Source organism: Taudactylus pleione, unplaced genomic scaffold (genome assembly GCF_031769625.1).
Source record: "Taudactylus pleione unplaced genomic scaffold, aTauple2 ptg000048l, whole genome shotgun sequence".
NCBI classification, from domain to species: domain Eukaryota; kingdom Metazoa; phylum Chordata; class Amphibia; order Anura; family Myobatrachidae; genus Taudactylus; species Taudactylus pleione.
In genome coordinates, this window is record NW_028284450.1 from 2,459,271 (window position 1) to 2,483,162 (window position 23,892).

At 44.9% G+C, this 23,892-nt stretch overlaps 1 protein-coding gene and 1 pseudogene across 3 annotated transcripts in view; both read left to right on the forward strand.

Annotated features, from left to right (window-relative positions):
* Positions 1-23,892, forward strand: part of LOC148537613 (cyclic AMP-dependent transcription factor ATF-6 alpha-like) — a 94,905-nt gene that overhangs the window by 15,319 nt on the left and 55,694 nt on the right. For all 3 annotated transcript variants that reach the window (XM_088460545.1, XM_088460546.1, XM_088460548.1), the window contains exon 6: positions 9,250-9,450. In XM_088460545.1, coding sequence (XP_088316671.1) covers positions 9,250-9,450 — 201 coding nt within the window. The remainder of the gene's footprint in view (positions 1-9,249; positions 9,451-23,892) is intronic.
* On the forward strand, positions 16,316-16,527 carry LOC148537614 (U2 spliceosomal RNA; annotated as a pseudogene).

The window sequence follows — 23,892 nt, forward strand, 5'->3', positions numbered from 1 at the left end:
CAAGGCGGGGCCACAATCGCCGGTGATTACAGCAATGCCCGGAGCATCCTGAGGATGATCCGGGGAGCTGTAAGGGCAGCCGTGTGACCATCTGAAGCATCCTAAGGATGCTCCAAGAGGCACTACTGCATAGATTCTGGCTGTGGGTGCCATTCTAGGTGGGTGCCAGTTGAGGCTAGCAGAAAAAAGCTCCGAGGGCCAGACCAAATGATTCTGAGGGCCTTGTATGGCCCCCGGGCCTGAGGTTCCCCATCCCTGCTCTATCTCATTACAGCTTAATTTAGAATGTTCATGGTGTTTTATTCCATATCTGTATCACATGATCAACTGGTGTAAAAAGAAATATCGGAGAACTGCTGTGATTCCATAAAATTAATTTCTCTGGCAGCAAGGATGGGGAACACTGGACCATGGGATTGTGTAACTTTTTAAATATAAGCTCCTCCCCACCGCAACTCCCCACAAGCCAGTGCAGCCCCAGTAGGTTTCTGTTTTTTTTTTTTTTTTAAACTTTCATTTTATTTAGTCTATGCGCTGTACACTGCTTTTGGCAGCCACGGCAGAGAGAGGGAGCTGACCAGCGGTCACTTCCCCGGTGGCGCTCAGGTCTCTGCTGAGACCTCCTGGACTCCGGGGACTTGAGGGCATCTCACCCTTTTAGAGGGTGTAAGGTGCCAGCGTGGTCTACGATGGCGGTGCCATCTTCCTCTGTGCGGCAGTTTCTGGTAGTGGAGTGCACTCTGGTCCAGACTACAGCCGCCAGTATCTTCCCCATGTAGAGGGTGGCTGGTCACTGGCGTTGGAAGAGCGGCCACGGTGCGGGGGGTGAAGCTTCAGGCAGCTGAGTTACTCCCCCCCGGCGAAGATGGAGTCTTTGTGCAGCTCGGGGCCGCGTGGCACGCTGGAAATGGATCTCATCCAGGCTGGGAGATGGCTCAGGACTCTTCACGACCTAGGCTCCTCCTCCTCCCTGTGGCTGGAAGGCTGAGTACCTATTTCTTCTGTGTCTTGGTTTAATGTAACTCAGTGACATTGTGACTTGTTCTTGTACCACCTGTCATTTAAGTGTTAGACCTGCTGTACATTTTGTAGTAATAGTAGGCACTAGTTAAGGCTCATGGCATCGCTATAGCGTTGAGTCCTTGAGCCGCACGTACCTACACCTTCCCAGGTCATCGCCGTCACGCACTGCTTTCACCCTGCCAGCCAGTGCAGCGAGTAGATTCTGGAGCTTGCTGTTGGCCATGCTTACGTCACACAACCGTGGTTGGGGCAGCTCAGGCGGTGCAGTGGTTAGCATTCCTGCCTCACAGCACTGAGGTTGTGGGTTCAGTACCCACTACGGCCCTGACTGTGGAGTTTGTATGTCCTCTCTGTGCTTGCGTGAGTTTCCTCCGGGTACTCCGGTTTAAACACTATTCCCTACAAGGCATGGGGCAATGTGATTTTAAAAGGTTGGCCACTCGCCATGGGGTTATGCCATAGCATGTGAACAGGTGGTCTCCGGGACACTTTGCGCCGTCATACGAAGCCTGGTCATGTGCCGTCCGGGGGCGCTTCATCTATTCTGGCGGAGCTAGTGTGGGACACAGGCTTTGTCGGTCGATCTCCTGGTGGCGCTTCAGCGAGAGGATCAGTTTGGAGCTGCAGCTTCGCCTGGTTGCTCAGTGTGGCAAATTAGGAGGCCTGCTTCTGGTTCTGGTTCTGCAGAATGGAGAACTGGAGTATTCTGCCAGTCACAGTGTAGTAGATCCCTGGCTGCTGGGTGCCACTCTTGGGACTGCTTGGTCGTGGAATCCTAAATGGGAGGGTCCGTTGCATCAGCACAAGAAGGTCGTTGCTTTTTTCAGGTCTCCTCGAGGACGCCGGGAAAGCGCCAAATATGACGTTCGCTATCCCTTGGAACTTTGCTTCCGTTTATCCTCTTCCGCTGGATCATGTATCCAAGTGGGAATTGCCTCATAGGCTTGACACTGTGGCAGCACGTTTAGCTACCTGCTCTGGGTCTTGTGTCCTTTAAGGATCCGGTGAGTTACTTATTGAAAGGTTGTCTCGGGTCCACTATCAGGGGTTTCGAGCTTTAGAGACATGGGCTGGCTAACTTGTCGCTGGGCATCAGAGTAATTCGTCAACTGTTTCCCTACTGGACTTGGTGGAACAGCTTCGCGGTGCAGCTGACTGTGTGTGCGGCCTGGCAAGATGTTGCTCAGATGGCTTCCAGGTTTTCAGCTACGAATCTCAGTTCAGGGAGCACATAGGCTCCATGCTTGGGGGGCCGTTCCTTGGTCTCTTCCGTTTGGTAGGGGCGTTCTCTTTGGGCTGGACCTGGATACTTTTATTCCCCAGGCTCCGTGGAGCAAGGCACCTTTCTTCCGGTGGTTGCTCTTAAAGTAGCGGGGTCCATGGTTTCCAGTTTTTCTCTCCACCTAACGGGGTGGCGCGTCCCCTCCAGTTCATTCTGTGAATGTCTGCTTCTTCCCCAGCAGGGGTTCGGCTCCTAGGGGCCAAATATTCTAATGCCAGCCGGTACTTGGGGGTCAGGGATCTGAAGAAGCCTGTCGGAGTCCCTCTCCACCCAGTTCGGTTGCCTGTCACAATTCTGTGGTGTCGTCTTTAGACGCCAGTGTGCATCAACCTCAGTGGTCCGCCACAACGGAGTTTCTTTGCCACTGCTCTTCCTCGAGATGCGGAGAAGCGGTCTGCATTGGTCCGGGCTTTCCAGTTTCTCCATTCGGAGTGTGTTGTTGCTCCAGTTCCACCGCTGGAATGAAGGCTTTTACTTCTACTTGTTCTTTGTTTGGAAGCCAAATCATTTCTTCCAGCCAATCTTGGGCCAGTTATCCACAGCATAGAATCCAACAGGCTTTTGGCCTCCCTAGACATCGGCAATACGTATCTTCATGTCTCTTTTGTCTTTCCCTACTGTTTTATATTGCTGTTCTAACCGTTTCACTGGGTGACTGCTTTTCCTTCCAGGCTTTTTTGAAGGTAAACTGGCTTGTGGGGAGTTACGGAGGGGAGGATCTTATATTTAAAATTACACGTTTTGTGCCACAATCTGATGGTCCAGTGTCCCCCAGCCTGCTTAAGAGAGAAGGATTCAACGGTGACCAAAAATCCTCTTTTCTACTGCAGGGTCCATAGGGATCCACAGGAGACTTTGGGGTATAGGTGATGACGCAGTCGCCGGCACCTCAATAGTAAAATCTGTGCTCCCAAGATGCATCGGGCCCCTCTCCTATACCCCGCCCCCAGGCCAAGGCACCTCAGTTTCGTAGGTGTCCGGCCGGAGATCGGGTTACTTCAAGAGGGATGGGCAAATGATAGACAGCGCTATCAGATTAGGAATAATTTAATATTGTACATATAGATGAAATTAATTAAATATTGCACAGATTTCATATTCTCAAAAATCAAAATATACACATCAAAATATAACACAATTAAAAAAAATAATATTTTGAAAATCTAAAACCGTCCGGTTTAAAAAAAATAAAAATAAAAAATATATATATATATATTATATTATATAAACCCGCCGGTTTTTGAGTTTTAAATATTATTTTTTTTAATTGTGTTATATTTTGATGTGTAAACTATATGTACTATATTAAATTATTCCTAATCTGATAGCGCTGTCTATCATTTGCCCATCCTTTGTTTTTATATAGGTTTCAGAGCTTACACCTATATCTTGACAGCAGCTGTAGATTAAGGAATTCATTACTATTGATCTTATTATTAACCCATATATTGTCCTTGTATTGGGAATTGAGCGCTTGATCTTTTCTTGCTTGTGTCACTTCAAGAGGGGCTGTGTATCAGCCCCAGAAAATAGTTTTCCTGCAGAGTGGTCAGCAGGGGCTGTCCATCCTGCCAGCGCCGAGACGCTGGCATCGCGGTGGGTGTCTGGGGGTTTTGGCTAGCAAAGACCCCCAGACGCCCAGGACTGTGGCTGGACTACACGGGGGACGTTCAGGTAAGCAGCGGGCGTCCGCGGTGGGTGCCCGCTGACCTCAGTCTGTTTTTACTTCCCATGGATAGGGACCCCCTGAGAAGAGGCTGCTTGTGGCACCAGGCACAGCGCCTGCGCTACCACTAGACCACCAGGGATAGGGGGCCACAACGTGCGGACGTTGTGGCATCCCAGGGGTTAATAGCACGCCAGGGGAGCGGCCCTTCCCTGTAAGGCACAGCCGGCCCCTCCCCCGCTGCACTGCGCTCCTTTCCACAGCGGTCCGGCGGTTGCAGGCAGTTCTTCTCCCTCAGGCATGCCCCCTATGAGTCCTCCGGCGCCCATTTTATGACCATAAGACGCTGGTCTCACCGGGAGCTGTGGAGCTTGGGTCCCTCTACATACCTCTCCACCAGTAGGTCGGTGTATGTATCACTGTTCCTACTAGACTGTAGGTCTAGTAGTTGATTAAGGTGCAAAATAGTGCAGGTGGTGTTCTTGCATTGTATGTGTCTGCTAGCGCTGTATGACTAATTTTCACTCTCTCTGTCAGCCATTTTACTATCCCTGTACTCTCTATTCTCACTACCCCCAGCAGTGACAGATACTGACAGGTTGTTAGTTTACTTCACAGTTCAGTGTGTTTATTGATCTGCGGAGTGTGACCCATACTTTGATTTTATGTCTGGAAGTGATTCTGGACAGGCTGATATCCCCCTCACGCAGTCCTGCACTAGGTGTTTTGCAGAACCAAAGGAAGGGGAGATTATTGTGGGAGGATGGTGTACCCTGTGTGCCAGGAATGCAGGATTACCTGCTGGGGAAGAGCCGCCCTGGGCTAGTTTTGCACAAGCGTTAACTACCCTGATTGGTCTGCTTGCTGCACCTACAGTGTCCCAACAATTGGGGTACGCTCCGCAGGTTGCTATGCCATCTGTTTCACAGATGATGATGGGGAAATTCAGGACTTATCTGATTCAGAGCTCCCTCAAGAAGAGGCAAAGCTTAAGTCTATAATGTATGTGCACAGCCTCATTTGTGCGGTCCGTGTGGGCATGGATATTGGGGATGAGGATACCCCAGCAGCCAAATCCAAACATGCTTTCTTTAAGGAAGTTAAAAGTTCAGCGACTGCTTTTCCTCTGTCGAATCAGCTGGTTGAACATTTTGGACGAAGCCTGGAAAACTCCAAGCAGGAGACTTCAGCCGCAAAAATGGTTGGAGGCCACTTATCCGTTTGAGGAGAAGTATTTCTCTAAATGGGAAACTCCTCCTCAGGTGGATTCTCATATTACGCGCCTGGTCAAAAGTGCGACCCTTCCTATGCTGTCCATGTCACCATTAATGGATGTTTTGGACAGAAAAGTGGAGTCGCTAGGCCAGCTATGGCTATATGCTGGGTGGCCAGGGCCATGGAACTTGTAGGCTAACTGGTAGGCTAGTGAATGAGGCTGCTTTGGATGTTAGTCTCTTAATATCTTGCATTTCATCCGCTGCAGTGTCAGCCAGGCGCTCTCTTTGGTTGCGATCTTGGAGAGTGGATGCAGAGTCCAAGAAGCAGGCTTGGAGTACCAGACGTCCAGCTGCCAAGCCCGATGCTAAACCCTCAGCCTGACGCGGCGGGCCTCTCCTTGGGGGACCCCAAGGTGGGAGGCCGACTTCTTCAGTTCGCCCAGTGCTGATGTCACACCACCACAGACACTTGGGTAAGGGAAGTGGTCTCTCAAGGGTACGCCCTCTCCTTCCGCAGCAGACCTCCTCATCAATTCTTCCCTACGGGACTTCAGATGGATCAGGAAAAGGCATTGGAACTTCAGAAAGTTATATGTTCTATACTCCTGGAGGGAGTTATAGTTCCAGTACCTACTTCCCAGAAGGGAATGGGGTGGTATTCCAAACTCTTTTTGGTTCCGAAACCAAATGGTTCATACAGGCCTATCCTAAACCTCAAGTCCCTAAAAAAAAAAGTTTCTCAGAGTGCCTCTGTTCAAGATGGAAACCCTGCAGTCTATTATACTGGCTATGTAGCCTGGGGATTTTATGGTGTCTCTGGACATTCAGGATGCATACCTGCATGTCCCGATAGCTTCGGCTCACTAGAGGTACCTCATGTTCGCAGCGTTACAACAACACTTCCAGTTTCTGGCCCTGCCTTTTGGGCTGTCCACGGCACCCAGGGTGTTCACCAAACTTGTGGCGGTGATGGCGGCCCAACTGCAGCTGCAGGGGGTCCATCTGTTGCCTTACCTGGACGACCTGCTGCTGTTAGTCAGGTCCCCAGAATTGCTTCTTCAGCATCTACAAGCTGACAATCAGTGTTACAAAGCCACAGGTGGTAGATCAACTGGAAGAAGTCCTCTCTGACGCCCTCTCAGAAGATGCTTCATCTTGGGGCATTGTTGGATTCTCAACAACAGAGCATTTTCTTAACCAGGGACAAAATATCCACCCTGCAGCAGCTGATTCGCAGCTGCCTGCACAGTCGCCCGGGTGTCAATTCACTCGGCAATGCAGTTACTGGGCTACATGGTGTCGACATTCAACATGGTGGAGTATGGCCAGTTTCATTCCCGGCCTCCACAGACTCTGATCCTTTCCAGGTGGGACGGATCTCCACGCCGGATACGAACCCAGACATTGGTACTGTCTCTGGAGGTGCGTCTGTCTTTCACTTGGTGGCTTCACTCAAGTCACTTTACCAAAGGCCGCCCCTTTTGGATTCAGGAGTGGGTCCTCCTGACGACGGACGCCTGTCCCCGGGGTTGGGGTGCAGTGACAGGTACACACTTCTTCCAGGGAAGGTGGACAATAGAGGAGTCCGTTCTTCCAATAAACATATTGGAACTCAGGGCGGTTCTAAGAGTTCTTTAGCAAACAAGGCTCATGCTTCACGGAAAACCTGTGCAAGTCCAGTCAGACAACGCCACCACAGTGGCCTACGTAAACCGCCAAGGAGGAACTCTAAGTCAGACAGCACTAATGGAAGTGTCTCGCATCCTGACTTGGGCTGAGGGCAATCTCCCACTCCGATGTTGTTGCTTCAACGTCCGGACCTGTTGTCCCAAGGTCCTTGCCATTACCCGAACCTGAGTCGTCTGTCTTTGACAGCGTGGCTCTTGAGACTGCCCTCTTAAGATCATGGGGTTTTTCCAGCTCGGTGGTTAACACCATGCTCGGAGCTCGCAAGCCTGCTTCTGCGAGAATTTATCAGAGTGTGGCACGCCTTCTTTGAAGGGTGTCACCCCAGAGGTTATGATCCTCAGGTATTTGGAATATCCATTGTTTTGGCTTTCCTACAGACAGGCTTAGATCACAGTCTTCGCCTTGCTTCTCTGAAGGTGCAGGTTTCTGCCCTGTCAGTATTGTTTCAGCGTAGGATTGCTACTCTTCCTGATGTACACACCTTTTATGGAAGGTGTGCTTCGCATCCAGCCTCCCTTTGTCCCACCTGTGGCTCCTTGGGCTTTGGCTGTGGTCCTTAGGGCTCTCCAAGGACCCCAATTTGAACCACTGGGCTCAGTGGATTTAAAATGGCTTACAGCTAAGACCAGAAGGGTGTCAGATTTGGGGCCTCTGTCTTGTCGCCCTCCCTTTTTGATTTTTCATACGGACAGAGCGGTGCTTCGGACTCTCCCAGATATTCTACCTAAGGTGGTATCTAGTTTCCACACTAATGAGGAAATTATAGTGTCGGCCTTTAATTCCCCAGACCTCTCAGCTGGTGAGGCCTCCTTGGATGCGGTACGTGCTCTAAGGACTTATGTTGACTGTACCAATTCATTTCGGAAGTCGGACTCGTTGTTTGTCCTTTATGGTTTCCGTAAGAAGGGATGGCCTGCCACTAAGCAGACTTTGGCAGGCTGGATTCGCTTGGCAATTTCAGAGGCTTACATTCATGAGGGCCTTCCTGTTCCGTCCTCTGTTAAGGCTCATTCAACTAGGGTCTGTGGGTCCTTCGTGGGCAGCTCGCCGTGGCGCCTCGGCTGTTCAGCTGTGCAAGGCGGCCAAATGGTCTTCTGTCCATACCTTTTTAAGGTATTATGCATTTGATACCTTTGCCTCTCAGGATGCTTCCTTCGGGTGGCGGATTCTCCTTTCTGCACAGGAGCATCTCAACCCTTAAGGAGACTGCTTTGGGACATCCCCAAGGTCTCCTGTGGAGCCCTATACCCTGAAAATAAGATATGTTAAGTCCTTACCTTTTGTTATCTCTATTTCTACGAAGTCCATAGGGATCCACAGGACTCCCACCCTGTCGCACCTGTGCTGCAGATGGGCTGTGTTCTGGTCACCGGTTTTTCCGTCTCCTTCTGAATGTGAGAATGTGATACTTGTGTGTTCCAGAATTTCTTTCTTCTCTCTTCTCCTCCTCTGGCCATTGGCTTCTTACGTAACTGAGGTGCCTTGGCCTGGGGGCGGGGTATAGGAGAGGGGCCCGGTGCATCCTGGGAGCACAGATTTAACTATTGACGTGCCCGACGACTGCGTCATCAACCTATACCCCAAGGTCTCCTGTGGATCCCTATGGACTTCGTAGAAATAGAGATAGCAAAGGTAAGGTCTTACCATATCTCTTATTATTTATTGGACAGTTCGTTCAAATTGAAATATGTTCTCATTGTTAAAATAAGCAAAAGCTTATTAGCAGTGCTGGCTCATCCAAGGATCATTTAGTCACGGTATAGCAAAAGCTCATTAATACAATACTATTTTGAATCTGCTTCAGAAAGGATTCCAATGCGCCATACAGAGACAAAGAAAGTCCAGTGGCACAACGTGGGAGGCAACCGTACGTGTTTTGTTGCAGGAACTTCATTAGGGTGTGATAAAGGATTTAAACAGAATGCTCTAATAATGCAGTTTATATGCTATTCTATTTGTTCTGGGGGTATTAGTAGTCCAAGCAGCAAATTGTTCCAAAACTATGGCTTGGTAGTATTTTTACACATTCTGAACAGAGACTCTCTTTTGTGATCATGAAATACACACACAGATATCTGCGTAATCTAGGTATCTTTTGACACTGTTTAAACGTCCAGTTTAAAAAAAAAAAAAAAAAAATACATTCCTAGTAATACATATTATGAAAACATGCATGCATTGGTGTGTAATCTTTGATTACACGGCAATGCCTGCTTATTTTCATAAAAATGGGTTAGAAACGTATTCAACATAGTTTTGTAGTCTCTTCATTACAGTAATATTTTTTGTTTGGACATTTTCCCATGTTGAATAGTAATTATGTCTTCATTTATATTGTATTGTATTGCGTGCCCATTATTGTGTATTTGCAGGTAAAGCATCCGCAAGACAGAGGAAACTTACTCCAGTGGTGCCTAAGCCATCAATACAGCCAAAAGCCATCCTGATTCCTTCATCTGCAGACATCAACTCATCCACAGGAATTGCCACTAAAACCATTATATTTCAGCCACTTACCACACTACTTCCAAAACAGCAACCACTAATTAACATTCAGCCAGCAACACGAGCAGGTAAGAAGAATTGGTTTTAAATATTCACATATTATGTTGATTACGTTTTACAAACATTGTTTAATCGTTCACATCAGTCCCTGCCAGTGGATCTTATATATATATATATATATATATATATATATATATATATTAGTGTTCACTCTAGCTCCGGCGGCAGGCAGGGTGCTTGAGCTAGGGAGGGCAACTTTGTGCGCGCGTGTCCGAAAAAGGGGCGTGGCCATGAAAAGGGGGCATGTCTATAAGACGCATCCCCTTTTCGTCATACTTGGGGGCGTGCCCGGCACTTACGGACACGCCGGGCAGCCCCCAAACGCTGCAGGCAGTGAGAATAGATGCTGGGCGCATGCACCCGGCGTCTATTCTCCGGCGGTGACCGGGTCACCGCACATTTCTCCACCCGCGGGACACTGCGTCCTGCGGGTGAAGACTGCACCCGCAGGCTGTGAGGGCAGGGCGCTTTTTGCCCTCCTTCTGGAGGGCAGGATGCTTTTTGCCCTCCAGAAGGAGGGCAGGGCGACGCGCCCTGCTAAAACAGCCTAGCGGGAACGCTATTATATTATATTATATGCTGGCGATAATGGGAAAGTGGATACATTTTTGTATTCAATACAGCCAGCATATTGTGAAAGTGTATTATAGGATTAGTGGGAAAGTTCAGTATACTCAGCTGACCATTATCTTTTTACAATAGGATATTTGCCAAACATTCTGTAGTCACATGATATGCCTCACTTTTTCTTCATTATTAAGCCCACAACTTGCCAGTAAGTACAGTATATACCAGTCATCAGTTGTATTGTTCGTGAGCAAAGAGTGGCTTTGTTATGACAAGCAAAAACATTTTGATCTGTTAAATGTGGAAGTTATCATGTTTATACTGCCAAGACCATTATGTAAAATTAATTTTGAATAAATGTAAAACCTGTACAATAAAAACGTTCCTGATTTGGCAGTGTACAATTTTTCTTTAGTCGCAGAGCAGCAATGTAAAATCCCCCAATCAGAGCCTGGACCAATAGATAATCTTCACATCATCAGACCTTATTAGTAGAATTCAAGTCTATCTTGATCGGGAAACTGCACTTCTCCACCAGTATCTTTGTTAAGTAGCAAATATTGTGTACAGTAATAAATGGTAACTTGCACAGTCGCATATTGTGGTGAAGTTCTGCAATTTTGGCCAAAACCTTGCTTTGGGGACTGTTCGATCCATTTATATATTCGAAGTTGCAGTTTTTCCACTGACAGTAGGTGTCCCCCAAGACTCTGTTCTTGGACCTCTCCTATTCCCGCTCTATACGTCCTCTTTAGGTGAGCTCACAGCTCTTTTGGTCTCCAATATCCTCTCTATACTGACTCAGATCTACCTTTCCTTCCCTGACCTCTCTTCTCACTTGTATGGTTAGGGTTCATATACAGACTCTGGTGTACACAGATATGTGTCGTATATTACATTAATCAGCACAGTCTGCTGGTACGTTCTTGTTGCATCGCATTGCGACTTAGAAGCATTTTTGGCAAAAAAGACGCCCGGCGCCAGCAAAAGTTCCTGCTGTGCCAAGAGGGGCTTTTTAGCGCAAATGCAGCAAAGATGTATAAGGGCACATCTGTAAGCGGAGTTTCTTTCTCTTGACGTCAGGAGGAAAAACGACTAATGTCGTCAACAAGGCAATCTTATAAGACCTCGGTTAAAAAAAGGCTATCGCTGTAAATTCAAAATTGCTCCAGTGCGAAGCCAGGGCGGGTGCTAGTCTATCTCTAGAGAGAGAAATACTTTTATATACTATTTTTTTTTTTTTTTTTTAATATATTTTTATTGAAGCAATGTACTGAACATAAAACAAATATACATATACATGTTCACAAACAGGCGGACCCAGCATATAAAGCTATGCAAGGCCAGATATTTGTACAGATAGCACTAACAAATATATATTGTGCCATCAAATTAAAAGAAACTCCTACAATAAATAGATCCATTTAAATGGTAAAACACACAAATATTAAACTTGCATCAAAAAAATTAAATGAAACATTTAATTGAACAAATAAATGAATATTAAAGTAAAATAATGGTCGCCCGCAAACCCCTCTCCAGCCAATGGTCACATCGTGATTGTGACTGGAGGGTCACCCTCAATCATTCGTAGAAGATACCAGGAAGTATTGCATAGGGAGTTTCGAATTTGGTTTTGAATGTCTGTAGAAAGGCTTGCAGTAAAACTTTCCCACATCTCAATTTTTTTCAGTTTTTTGCTTTTTTCTCCCTCACCACCTCCACTCAAGCCAAACAAAATAAATACAATTATTTTGTTTTAAACAGAGGTAAGGTGGGACGCTCAGGATGTATCCACACCTGTAGAATAGTCGTCTGTCACCTTTTGTAATTTTAAGCCTTCTGGGGAGGATGCCAAACAAAGCCCAATCGGGGGTTAGTGACATGTTATTAAACAAGTGCTTTCGGGAATAATTCAGTATTTGTAACCAAAATCTGTGAATCATCGGGCATGACCATAGACAATGGAATTGATCAGCCTGAGATTGGCCACACTTGAAACATGAATGAGATGTTGAAAGCCCAATTAGAAATCTTCTATGTCGGGACAGATAGGATCTGTGTAATATATTAAGAAACCTCTCTGTATACATGGTAGAGGAGAGCATTTGACATGACCTAGAGTGGGCTTTTAATAAATCTGTTGTTTGCACGCCTCGGAGTTGTGAGATCCAAGCCTCGTCCCCCCTTAGAAGTAGAATAATCTAGATTATGTTGAAAATGTCTATAGGCTATTGAGATCGCTTTTCTCCTTGGAGGCGTTTGCAGAAGAAAAGTATCTAAGGGATTCGACCAGTCAGCTTGAGAAAAATGACGCGCTAGAAGAAAGGCCACAGGATATGCAGTTAATACGGGGAACTTCTCAGTTACCGCCCGGAACGTGAGAGGCCGCCTCGCCGATATGTCCACCAAACATCTAATATTATTTACCCCTCCAACCCTCCAAATGTTGAAAGGGTGTCTAGCAGAGCCATCTTGAAATTCAAGATTGGATATGAAAGGAAGATAAAGTGATTTATGCGCATTTAAATTATGCTTATGTCGCAGAGTGTGCCACAATCTCCTGGGGGCCCAGAGCAACGGGTTCTTTCTCATATGAGTTGGAATCTCCTGGTCATGAAGATGTAAGAATGACAACAGCTCTCCCCCTTCAGAAATTCCCTTTCCAGGGACGTATTGGCATGGGTTTCTTGGCCATGTAGCCAATCTTTGAGGTAGCGTAAATTCGCCGCTAGGGAGTACCACTGTACATTTGGAAATTTCGAATTGGGTTGTTGCAATTTTAATAAACCAATGCGTGGTCTTTTTCCTTGCCAAATAAAATGTTGAAAAAGAAAGTGAATGCGTAATATCTTTAGGGGTAAGTGACAATGGCAAGACCTTTATCGGTTATGCAAGGCGAGGAAATGTTATCATTTTAAAGAGATTTGCCCAGCCAATATAAGAGAGAGGGACACGCAATTGGTGTGTAAGTTCTGGGTTCCATGGAATTTTTACCCCTAATGTGATCTGAGTGCCAGGACAGCGAAATGCTATCTGGTCCTACAGATCTAGGAACGTTACGACCCAAATTGAGTGCTGTTGACTTAGTCCAGTTGACTGCAAAGTCAGACACCTCCCCCAAACAAACACAATTTTTCAGTTAAATATACTAGGGAGTCGGAAGGATTAGAGCTACAGTCAGGTCCTATGGACAGTTGATCTTTGTCTCATCTGTCCTTAGGATGTTGTTCCAGAGCTGTAATGGCTTTTTTAGATGTTGTTTGGCAAACTCTAATCTGGTCTTCCTGTTTTTGTGGCTCACCAATGGTTTACATCTTGTGGTGAACACTCTATATTCAGTCTTGTGAAGTCTTCTCTTGATTGTTGACTTTGACACATATACATCTACCTCCTGGAGAGTGTTCTTGATTTGGCCAACTGTTTTGAAGGGGTTTTTCTTCACCAGGGAAATAATGATTCTGTCATCCACCACAGTTGTTTTCCCTGGTCTTCCGGGTCTTTTGGTGTTGCTGAGCTCTCCGATGCGTTCTTTCTTTTTAAGAATGTTCCAAACAGTTGATTTGGCCACACCTAATGTTTTTGCTATCTCTCTGATGGGTTTGTTTTGATTTTTCAGTCTAATGATGGCTTGCTTCACTGATAGTGACAGCTCTTTGGATCTCATATTGATAGTCGACAGCAACTGATTCCAAATGCAAATGTCACACCTAGAATCAACTCCAGACCTTTTACCTGCTTAATTGATAATGAAATAACGAGGGAATAGCCCACACCTGTCCATGAAATAGCTTTTGCGTTGATAGTCCCATTACTTTTGGCCCCTTAAAAAGTGGTAGGCACATATAGAAACCGTTGTAATTCCTACACCGTTCACCTGATTTGGATGTAATTAGCCTCAAATTAAATCTGAAAGTCTGCAGTTAAAGCACATCTTGTTTGTTTCATTTCAAAGCCATTGTGGTGGTGAATAGAGGCCAAAATATGAAAATTCTGTCAATGTCCTAATATTTATGCACCTGACTGCATATAATAAAATTATCAACCGCAAACGCAGTTAGTTTCATTTCTTTAGAACCAATGGTGAAACCTCTAAAATGGGCATCTTTTTCTAATATAAGTAGGAGGGGATCAGTATCTATATTGACTAGGAGTGGGGAAAGCAGATATCCCTGATGGGTGCCACAGGACATAAGTAGAGGTTCACCTCAATAACCATTAAGTAGCAAGGAGGTGGACGGGGACATATAAAGATATCGAATAAGCTCTATAAAAATGGGATGAAAATTTCGATGAGAGAGAATAGAACACAGATGTGGCCATAAGACAGTGTCAAATGCTTTGGTGGTGTCTAGACTGATTAGAGTGTTTTGAGGAGTATGTGTATCCTGAATGGAAGCAACCACGGCGACGATAGCGGCTCTCGCTCCCTTTACAGAGTGACGATCACGCACAAAACCCAGTTGATGAGTAGTAAAAATCTGGCGAAGAATGAGGTGGAGCCTATCAGATATAATTTTGGCTAACAATTTAATGTCTGTGTTGAGTAGAGTTATGGGACCTTAGAAATCAAGTAAATAGGGGTCTCGATGGGGTTTGGGAAGCAAAATAGTATGGCCCGGGGATGTCTAATTTCTGTAATGAATCTACGAGGTTTACCTGATTTAGCCATGGTCGCCAATAGTTGACCAGTTTTGTTAGCCTAGCGAAAATAATGAAATTTAGAGAACACCAGGTCTCTTTTTAGCCTGGGATAAAGAAAATCATTTAAAAGTTGTTTGGCCTGTGTGTAATGAAGCAAGGACTCATCAGATGCTTGAAATAAGGCAGTGTTTAAGAGGTTATATTGTTTAGCAGATTTTTTGTTTTTTCTAGATACAAAGTCAATAATATGACCCCCGAACAACTGTTTTGGATGATCCCCATAATATTGTAGGTCTTTCCCAGCTTTCCAGGTTGTCATCTAAATAGTTTGCCCAGTGTGCAGTGAGAAAGTCCCTGTATTCAGTGGATTGATAAAGATAACTTGGGAAGAGCTATAGACGTGAGCCACCTGCCTGTATGGAGTGAGTGAGAGATAGTGAAACCGGGGCATGATCTGAAATTAAGATGGTGTGTATATCTGTGTGGTGAACTAAAGCTACTAAGGAGTCGCTGAATTGTGTCAATTCGGGACCAAGAGTGGAGTACTCCAGAGAGAAAGGTAAATGTTTTTGTGGGATTAAGGAGGCATCAGATATCAGTGAGCTGGAGAGTGGATTTGAGGGACTGAATATGTCTCCATGATGAAGGGTGGGGAAGTCTAGAGGGAGGTTGCTTATCAAGAAGAGGATCATCCACGAATTGAAATCTCCACCTACAATAAGGGGAAAGTTTGTCCGTTGTTTTAGAAGGTGAGAGGTCGCATATGAAATCAGAAGTGGCAATATTAGAGGCATAGATATTTACCAAGGTATAGTGGGAGCCCCAAAATTTTACATCAAGGAGCAGATAGCAGCTATTAGGCTCAATCTTTATGAAACAAGATAGCCACCCCCCTAGCCTTTCTATGAAAAAAAAACAATCTGAGGACGAAATAGTTTTAAATGAGTAACTACTTTTTCTCCTTCATCCACTAGGGGACACTGGAGGCTAAAGACAGTGGGGTATAGACGGTGCTAAGTGGAGCTGGGCACTTTAAATTTTAAGAAGTGTGACTAGCTCCTCCCCTCTATACCCCCCTCCAAGCCTCAGTCTAAGTTTGTGCCCGAGTGGAGCTGGATGTATAGACACACTCTCCTCAGGGATTTTTAATTGTAAGAGCGCTGCTGCGCTGAACTAAGAAATTACATTGAGGACAGACAGGCAGTAACTGCACTGCCTGTCTGCACCGATGGAGCTGCCGGGGGGACCCACTCGCAAGTGCATGCACTTCGCCTGGGGTCCCCGACTGCTGAAACCACTGTCAATAACAGGGGGTTCCACATGCCGCTGCGTGCAGCGCGCATAGCGGCCCCCATCAGTCACACCGCCACCGGCAGCATGAGCAGCTCTGTAAGTAGATCCTGGCTCCCTGAGTAGCGGGGTAGCCAGGTTATTATATAAAAGTAAAAGGCGGTGCACTTAGCATTAGATTATTATTGGATGAGGTCTTGAAAAAGGTTCAATGTGGAACCGAAACGCTGACCAGATTTTGATGCATCCAATCAAGTCTAAAGCCCATGAATAAAGAATTTTTTAAACAATATTTGAAGTGGCGAGTGCCTCCTTCCTTTGGTGGAAATACAGGAATATATATATATATACACACACACTCTGCTGCAGGTGATCGTTTCTCTGCCTTTTGGCTAAGATCAAATGTGGTATCTGTTCTTTTCAGATCAATATCAAAAAACACGCCCTCTATCTGGGGGCTATATGTTGCTGTGGTCTGTTATTGTAATCTGCTGAAGGCGGTTGTGGAATTAAGACAATTGCTTTCATTAGCAGATAGTGTATTACTTGCAATTAATCTAGATATATGGTTTACTCTAGTTACTTTAGATTACTCATTTTATATTCCGTCTGCGACTCTTCCCCCTAGAAGTTCTTTCATTCTTTCACAGGACTCTCGTCTAGGCTCCGGGTTATTCACGGGACCATCAACTTCAAGTGCTTCCGGAGGTTGGGGTGGAGTCGCATCTACTTCTCCACTAAGCCTAGTACTTGCTGGGACGTTACAATTCTGGGTAGGCTCAGGGACACCTTATGTCAGGGTGCATGTTTCCAGTCTCCTCCTTAGGGAGATGGTTACGGTATTCAGAGCCTTTCTTTATGGATGTTTTCACTCCCGGAAGTTTCAGCTTCTCCTCCTCTCACTGGACAGAATCCCATCTTTTCCATTACCAACGGGTAGGGTTAAGTTCCAGAACTCTGATCTCATCTCTGGAGGTTGCACTTAATACACCTACTGGAGGGAAGAGATTCGGAGAGTGGGATTGGACTCTTCTCACCACAGAAGGGAGTCTGACAGGATGGGGGACTGTGATTAAGGATCTGAGACCGCTTGACTTCACAGTAAACAAGTCTGCTGCTAAAGGTATTGGATTTGCGGAGGGTGTTCCATACTATTCAAACTGCATATCACCTGTTGCGGGGTCAGGCAGTCTGAGTCCAGTTAGACTTCGCCACGACCTTGGCGTTCATTAAACACCTGGGCGACAAAGTTCGCAATGGGAGTTGTAACTTGGTAGGCAGACTTCCTCAGCCGACCGGTTGCATACGGGGTCTTCATTCGCAGGTTTTTCAATAGCTGGCCCTACGGTAGGGTTTCCACAGGTCGACCTGTTGGCATCAAGACAAAAAAAAAAAATAACTGCCTCTCTACTGCTCTTGATTGAGAGTCCTGGGGGTTGTGACAGGATACGCACTGTCAAATCCGTGGCAGTTCCAATTTTGTCTAGCGGTTTCCTCTTCTCCGTCAGATTCTTCTAAGCATCTAAGGGGAGAAGGCCAGGGTTCTGTTGATAGCTCCGGACTGTCTTTGCGGAGCTTTGTATTCTGACCTTCGACTCCTGTTGATTAACGATCCGCTGCCTCTGCCTCTCAGAGAACATTTTTTACTACGGGGTCCTTTAGTCTGTCCAGACTCTCAGCGGCTACGTTTCACAGCGTGGCTAATGAAAGGGCCATCTTAGGATGTAGAGGCATACCATTCAGAGTAATCCCTACTAGGCTTGGCACCCGATAAGAGGTTACTTCTATACATTGCCACCGGTTTTGGAGGATTTATGTTTCATGGTGTGAACGTAGATGGGTTCTCCCTACAAACTTCAAACTAGCCAGACTTTTGTTTTTTATGCAAGCTAGTTATCAATACGGCTGGGTTCTCTGTTCCTCCTACGGCTCCATGGGATTTGGATCTCGTACTTTACTTCATACAGTCTCCTCTGTTCGATCTTCTGTAGTAGGTGGAGTTAAAATACCTTTCGTGGAAGGTAACACATCTTCTTGCTCCGGCCTCAGCCAGGAGGGCGTCTTGAGATCTAGGGGCTCTATCCTGTTGTCCTCCAGACTTGGTTTTTCCCGGGGATAGAGCAGATTCCCGTACTACAATGGACTTTCTTCCAAAGGTGGTTTTCGTTTTTTCGGCAGGAACAATTGATTGTGGTGCTGGTTCTTCCACAAGATTCACCTTCGTTCTAGACCCTTATTGGTTGTTAGGGCTCTTCGTTTTTCTGTGGACAGGACTACAGCCATAAGTGCTACAGACACTTTGTTTTGTATGCTGCGGTTCGTCCTGGCAAGCAAGCCTCCACACAGTCGCTGGCCTGCTAGAGTTGTCTGTCCTTCAGACAGGCGGATATTGCTTCCTCTAGTGAGCCTCCACCTTTTTTATTTTAGAGCATTCCTCTCGCTCAGTCAGATCCTCATGGGCAGCTGATCGCGGGGGTTTTCCATGGGGTTTCTTTGCCAAGTGGCTACTTGGTCTAGCCATCATACCGGTTTTGTTTTTTTTACAGATTTGACATGTTTGCGGCCTCTGCAGCGCAGCATGTCCTGTCTGCTTTGCAGGGTTCTCAGCGCTGTCCCACACGTAATGGGAGCTCTGGGACGTCCCCACTGTCTTTAGCCTCCAGTGTCCCCTAGTGGATGAAGGAGAAAACAGGATGGGATTTTGGTACTTACCGATAAATCCCTTTCTCCGATTCCATAGGGGACACTGGACGCCCACCCTGCGCTGTTCCTTCCTGCCAGGGTTGGGATCATTTTATGTTATGACTGTTAGAGACTTGTTTGATGTCTCTGGTTATGTTACTGTTATTTCAAACTTTTCATATGTTCTGTGTACTTGCTTCACCTCCTCCTCTTCGGTTTGTTTTTTCTCAGCTCCCCTTGGGCACAGTTTTCTTAGACTAAGGCTTGGAGGGGGGGGGGGTATAGAGGGGAGGAGCTAGTCACACTTCTTGAAATTTAAAGTGCCCAGCTCCACTTAGCACTGTCTATACCCCCACTGTCTTTCGCCTCCAGTATCCCCTATGGAATCGGAGAAAGGGATTTATCGGTAAGTACCAAAATCCTGTTTCACCGGTGAGTTAAGACTCCCCACGTTCCAGGAGACAAGTTTGAAGTGTGCATTAGACAGAGGGAAGTTAGACTAGAAGATTGTATAGAAGTTTCTGCCAGTTCTCCTGCGAGGGTGATGTAAAAAGGACAAGGCCAACTCTTCAATCTCCAACCCCCCGTCCCAGAAAGCGGGGGAGATAGGTATAGTAAAATCAGGCTTGAGACAACAAAAAAGAAGTGGGGGAGAGAGAAAGGTGCGAAAAAGCTCATTGACAAAAACAAAAAAAATATACGTTGCTTCAAACTACAATTTTTTCCAAAAACCACCAAAACCCAGCAAGGACCATGTAGTCAAATGGTGCTCGCAACAACAGTAAAAGAAGAAATAAAAAAAAAAGATATATTTGTGATAGTTGAGTAGCTCAATTAAAGAGGAACATAGTCATTCAAAATAGATTAGGATTGACAAATAAACACACAAAGTGAGTCTTCTGTTGGGAGAACCACCCAAGCATACAAGAACTGACCAAGCATACAAGTGACATGAGATTTGGCTTGACTTGGGTCAGTGAAGAACAGGGTGCGACCACTGTCTTGGATTCGAAGTTTAATAGGGTACATCAAGGCAAATCAGGTGTTGTTATCATGGAGCAGTTTGCATATGTCAGAAAACTCCTTGCGCTTTTGTGACACTTGAGGCTGAGAAATCCTGAAATATCAGGATACTGGAGCCATTAACAACAGTAAGATGTGGAATTCTTCTATATGCCCGTAAAATGTGTTCCTTCATATGGAAATCGAGGAATTTTGCTATGACCGCCTAGGTTTGGTGTTTACATCAGAACGATCAGGGCCTATACGGTGAGCTTGCTCTATATGTGGGAACAATGAATCATCATGTCTATCTAGAGCCCCTAAAACATTAACGGAGAAAATTTCTGATAGCTAAGCTTCCCTGACACTAATTGCCCCTCCTGTGTCTGTTCCCCAGGTCATCTATTTTGGCTTGTAGGGCCTGAATAGAGACAGCTTGAGCATCAGAAGATTGTTGAATTGTGTGAAACTGGTCCTCCGAATCAGAATTAGCTTAGATTTTGGACAGGGCCGTATCAAAAAGAGTTTGTAAACTCTAAAGTTTTTTATCAATCAAGGGTATAAGAATTTTAGAAATTTCCTGTGCCATTTCAGTAGTAGAGGGATGACCAGAAGGAACATCCCTCACTTGGAGCAGAGTCTGAGTAAGGGGATGGGGGGGTTGGATTTCCCTGTAGATTTACCGGCTCTGCTCATTCTGGTGTTAGCAGAAGGGTTTGATGATTTATTAGCTGAGTGTTTATGGATGTATCTGTCCATAACGTGTCCCGTAGGACAGAAATTAGAAATGGAGCAGTATAAGTCAGAGTATGAGAGGGGAAACTCCCACTTTATATCTGAATAGCTATTTAGTGAATGGGGTGGAATAGAGAATAGTATGGAGCTACTCCAAAAACAAAACATTACATTGTTAGGAAACAAAAGAAACCCCAAATGGAAATAAACAATTGTAAAATTTACAATAAATATTATTCCCAGTAAATAAGATTAATGTAAACACAGATTAAAGTGTGCAATGTCAAAAACACTGAATTGGTTAAATATTGTAGCAGTGAAATGAAAATATTCTGTCAAAATCTTGAATATAGGAAACAACCACTAGGTGGCAGCAGTATATAAAAAATAACTTATTTATTTATATGGCGCACAAGTGTTCTGCAGCTCCTTACCAATTACATAAACAAGTAACCAGCGACTTACAATACAATGCAGGACACGGACATGGATTGGGAGATTCCATTATTAGAGGAGTGCATCTGGGAAACACTGCTGAAGTAGAGAGACAAGTAAGGTGTTTACCTAGAGCCACAGCTCCAAGGGATAAAGAGCACATTCTGAGAATTGTGAAGGCAGCAAGAAAAGATGGAGAGGTGGATGTCATTGTCCACCTAGGGACAAATGACCTGGCCAATGCTGAAGTCATGGCAGTAAAAGATGAATTCTGGAAGTTAGGGACTGCTCTAAAGCAGGTGGCAACCACTGTTACTTTTTCAGAAGTATTGCCAGTACACAGAGGGGGAGATAGAAATCATTGCATCAGAAACTTCAATGTTTGGCTACATAAGTGGTGTTATGAGGAGGGATTTGGATTGATAGTCCATAGCCACGCCATCTGGCAAGATAGAAGCTTATACAAATATGATGGCCTGTTCCCATCTTCAACAGGAACTAGAATACTGAGTGAACAGTTTTTGAAAGCTTCACCAAGAACTATTTAGACTAGAAGAGGGGGGCAGTGAACCAAACAAGAAATAATAAATCTGCTCCCCCAATAAAGAGGTATTATTTCTGCTGGCAAATGGAACAGGAAGCATAACCACAGCAACAGAAGATGATTCAGAACAAAACCAAATTAACATAGGCAGAGAGATGAACATACCTAGGAACAGGAGAAATAAGCAAACAAATAAAACTATAAGAGCAATGTGTGCAAATGCTTGGAGCTTAGGAAATAAAATCCTTGAACTAATTGCAACAATGACAAGGGATGATCTGAATATTGTGGCTATTACGGAGTCATGGGACATAGCTATACCAGGATATACTTTATTTAGGAAGGATAGAATGGGAAGAATAGGTGGAGCAGCAATGTATGTCAAGAATAGCATAAATACTACGTTAATACATAGTATTGAAGAAAAAACCGAGTCCCTTTGGGTGACTATAGAAACAGGGGAGAAAGTGATTTCTTCGTATTGGGGTGACCTACAGGTCAGGAAGAGGAACTGGACAATAAACTATTGCAGACATCACTAAAATGGCATTAAAAGGAGAGGTTATAATCATGGGAGATTTTAATCGACCTGATATAAACTGGGAGGTGTCTGTGGCAAGTTCCACTAGAAGTAGGGACATCCTGAATTCATTGCAGGGTGCCTGCCTCCAGCAATTGGTGAGGGAGCCCACTCAGAAAGATGCAATATTAGACTTAATACTTACAAATGGAGACAGAATATCTGATGCAAAAGTGGGTGAAAACCTGGGATCCAGTGATCATCAAGCAGTATGGTTCAGAATAAAGACAGATACTGACTCACCCCATACAAAAACAAAGGTGTTAGATTTTAGGAAGGTTGATTTTGCAGGGATGGGAAGATGTTTAAGCAAATCTTTGGCAGAGTGGAGGAACTTGAAAGGAGTGCAGGAGAGGTGGAAACATTTTAAAATGTGCAATATTAAAGGCAACAGACCTTTGTATCAAAAGGGTTAGGAAAACTACAAGGAAAAGGAAGCCAGTGTGGTTTGGGAAAGAGGTAGCAAGTATTGTGAAAGCAATAAAGATGGGCTTCAGGAAATACAAGCAGATGCAAAATAATGAAGACAAAGAGGTGTATCTTGTAAAATAGAAGGAGGCTAAAGGGGCACATCCACTAGACGATCTACTCCCTGTCCAATCTCTATAAACGATTTTCCCTTGATTTTTTCCCTTGAAATTTTATCTTTCATTCTGAACGATTTGAAAACGTTTTGCAAACTATTTTTAATAGATCAAGTGAAATTGACCTGCATGTTCAGTCGACTGATGAGACGATGAAACGACCAGCGGGAGTGCGCATCGTTGATCGTTAACGACCAAACACTGCACGATTTATAAATGATTTTTAAACGATTTAACGATAACGACGTCGTTATCATTCAATCGCCTGCTAAAATCGTGTAGTGGATGCCCCCTATAAGAAAGTAAAGTAAAGATGTGAAAAGGCAAAAGCTGAGGACAAAATGGCACAGTCAGTGGGTAAAGGGGACAAAACTTTTTTTTAAGTATATAAGCGAAAGGAGAAAAACAAAAGGTTGAATAAAAAGACTAGACAGAAAGAGGGAGTCTTGTTGAGGGAGACAATGTAATAGCTGATCATCTTAATAATTATTTTTGTTCAGTATTCACTACTGAGAGAGAGGGAAAGGGGCCACAGTTAAGTTGCAGGTGTAATCAGAAAAATGAGGTAGGAACAAGCACATTTACAGAGGAGAAGATCCTAACAGAACTCTCAAAACTGAAAGTGGATAAATCAGTTGGGCCAGATGGGATACATCCACGGATACTAAAAGAGCTTAAAGAGGTGCTGGTAACACCATTACATAATTATTCAACCAGTCACTAGCTACTGGAGTAATTCCAGAGGACTGGAAAAGAGCAAACGTTGTCCCACTGCACAAAAGTGAAAGCAAGGAAGAGGCAAGCAACTACATCAGTAGTAGGGAAATTGATGGGAACACTCTTAAAAGAAAGAGTCATAGATTATCTCAAATTCAACAATTTGCAGGATCCCAAACAGCATGGATTTACTGGGGGGAGATCGTGTCAAACAAATCTTATTGACTTTTTTGACTGGGTGACTAAGGAAATAGATAAAGGGGGGGGGGGCCATAGATATAGCTTATCTAGACTTTAGTAAGGCTTTTGACACTGTTCCACATTGCAGACACTTAAATAAACTGGGAAGTATGGGATTGGATACAAAGATAGTTGAATGGATAAGATCATGGCTGCAGGATAGGAAACAGAGAGTTGTAGTAAACGGAGTGCAGTCTCAAGAGGGAAATGTTACCAGTGGAGTACCTCAGGGATCTGTACTTGGACAGTGCTTTTTAATATCTTTGTTTGTGACATTGCAATTGGTATTGAAGGGAAACTATGCCTTTTTGCAGATGACACAAAGGTATGCAACAGGGTAGACACACCAGGAGGGGTAAAACAAATGATTGATGATCTAGGTAGACTAGAGGAATGGTCAAGAACGTGGCAACTACAGTTTAATGCCAAA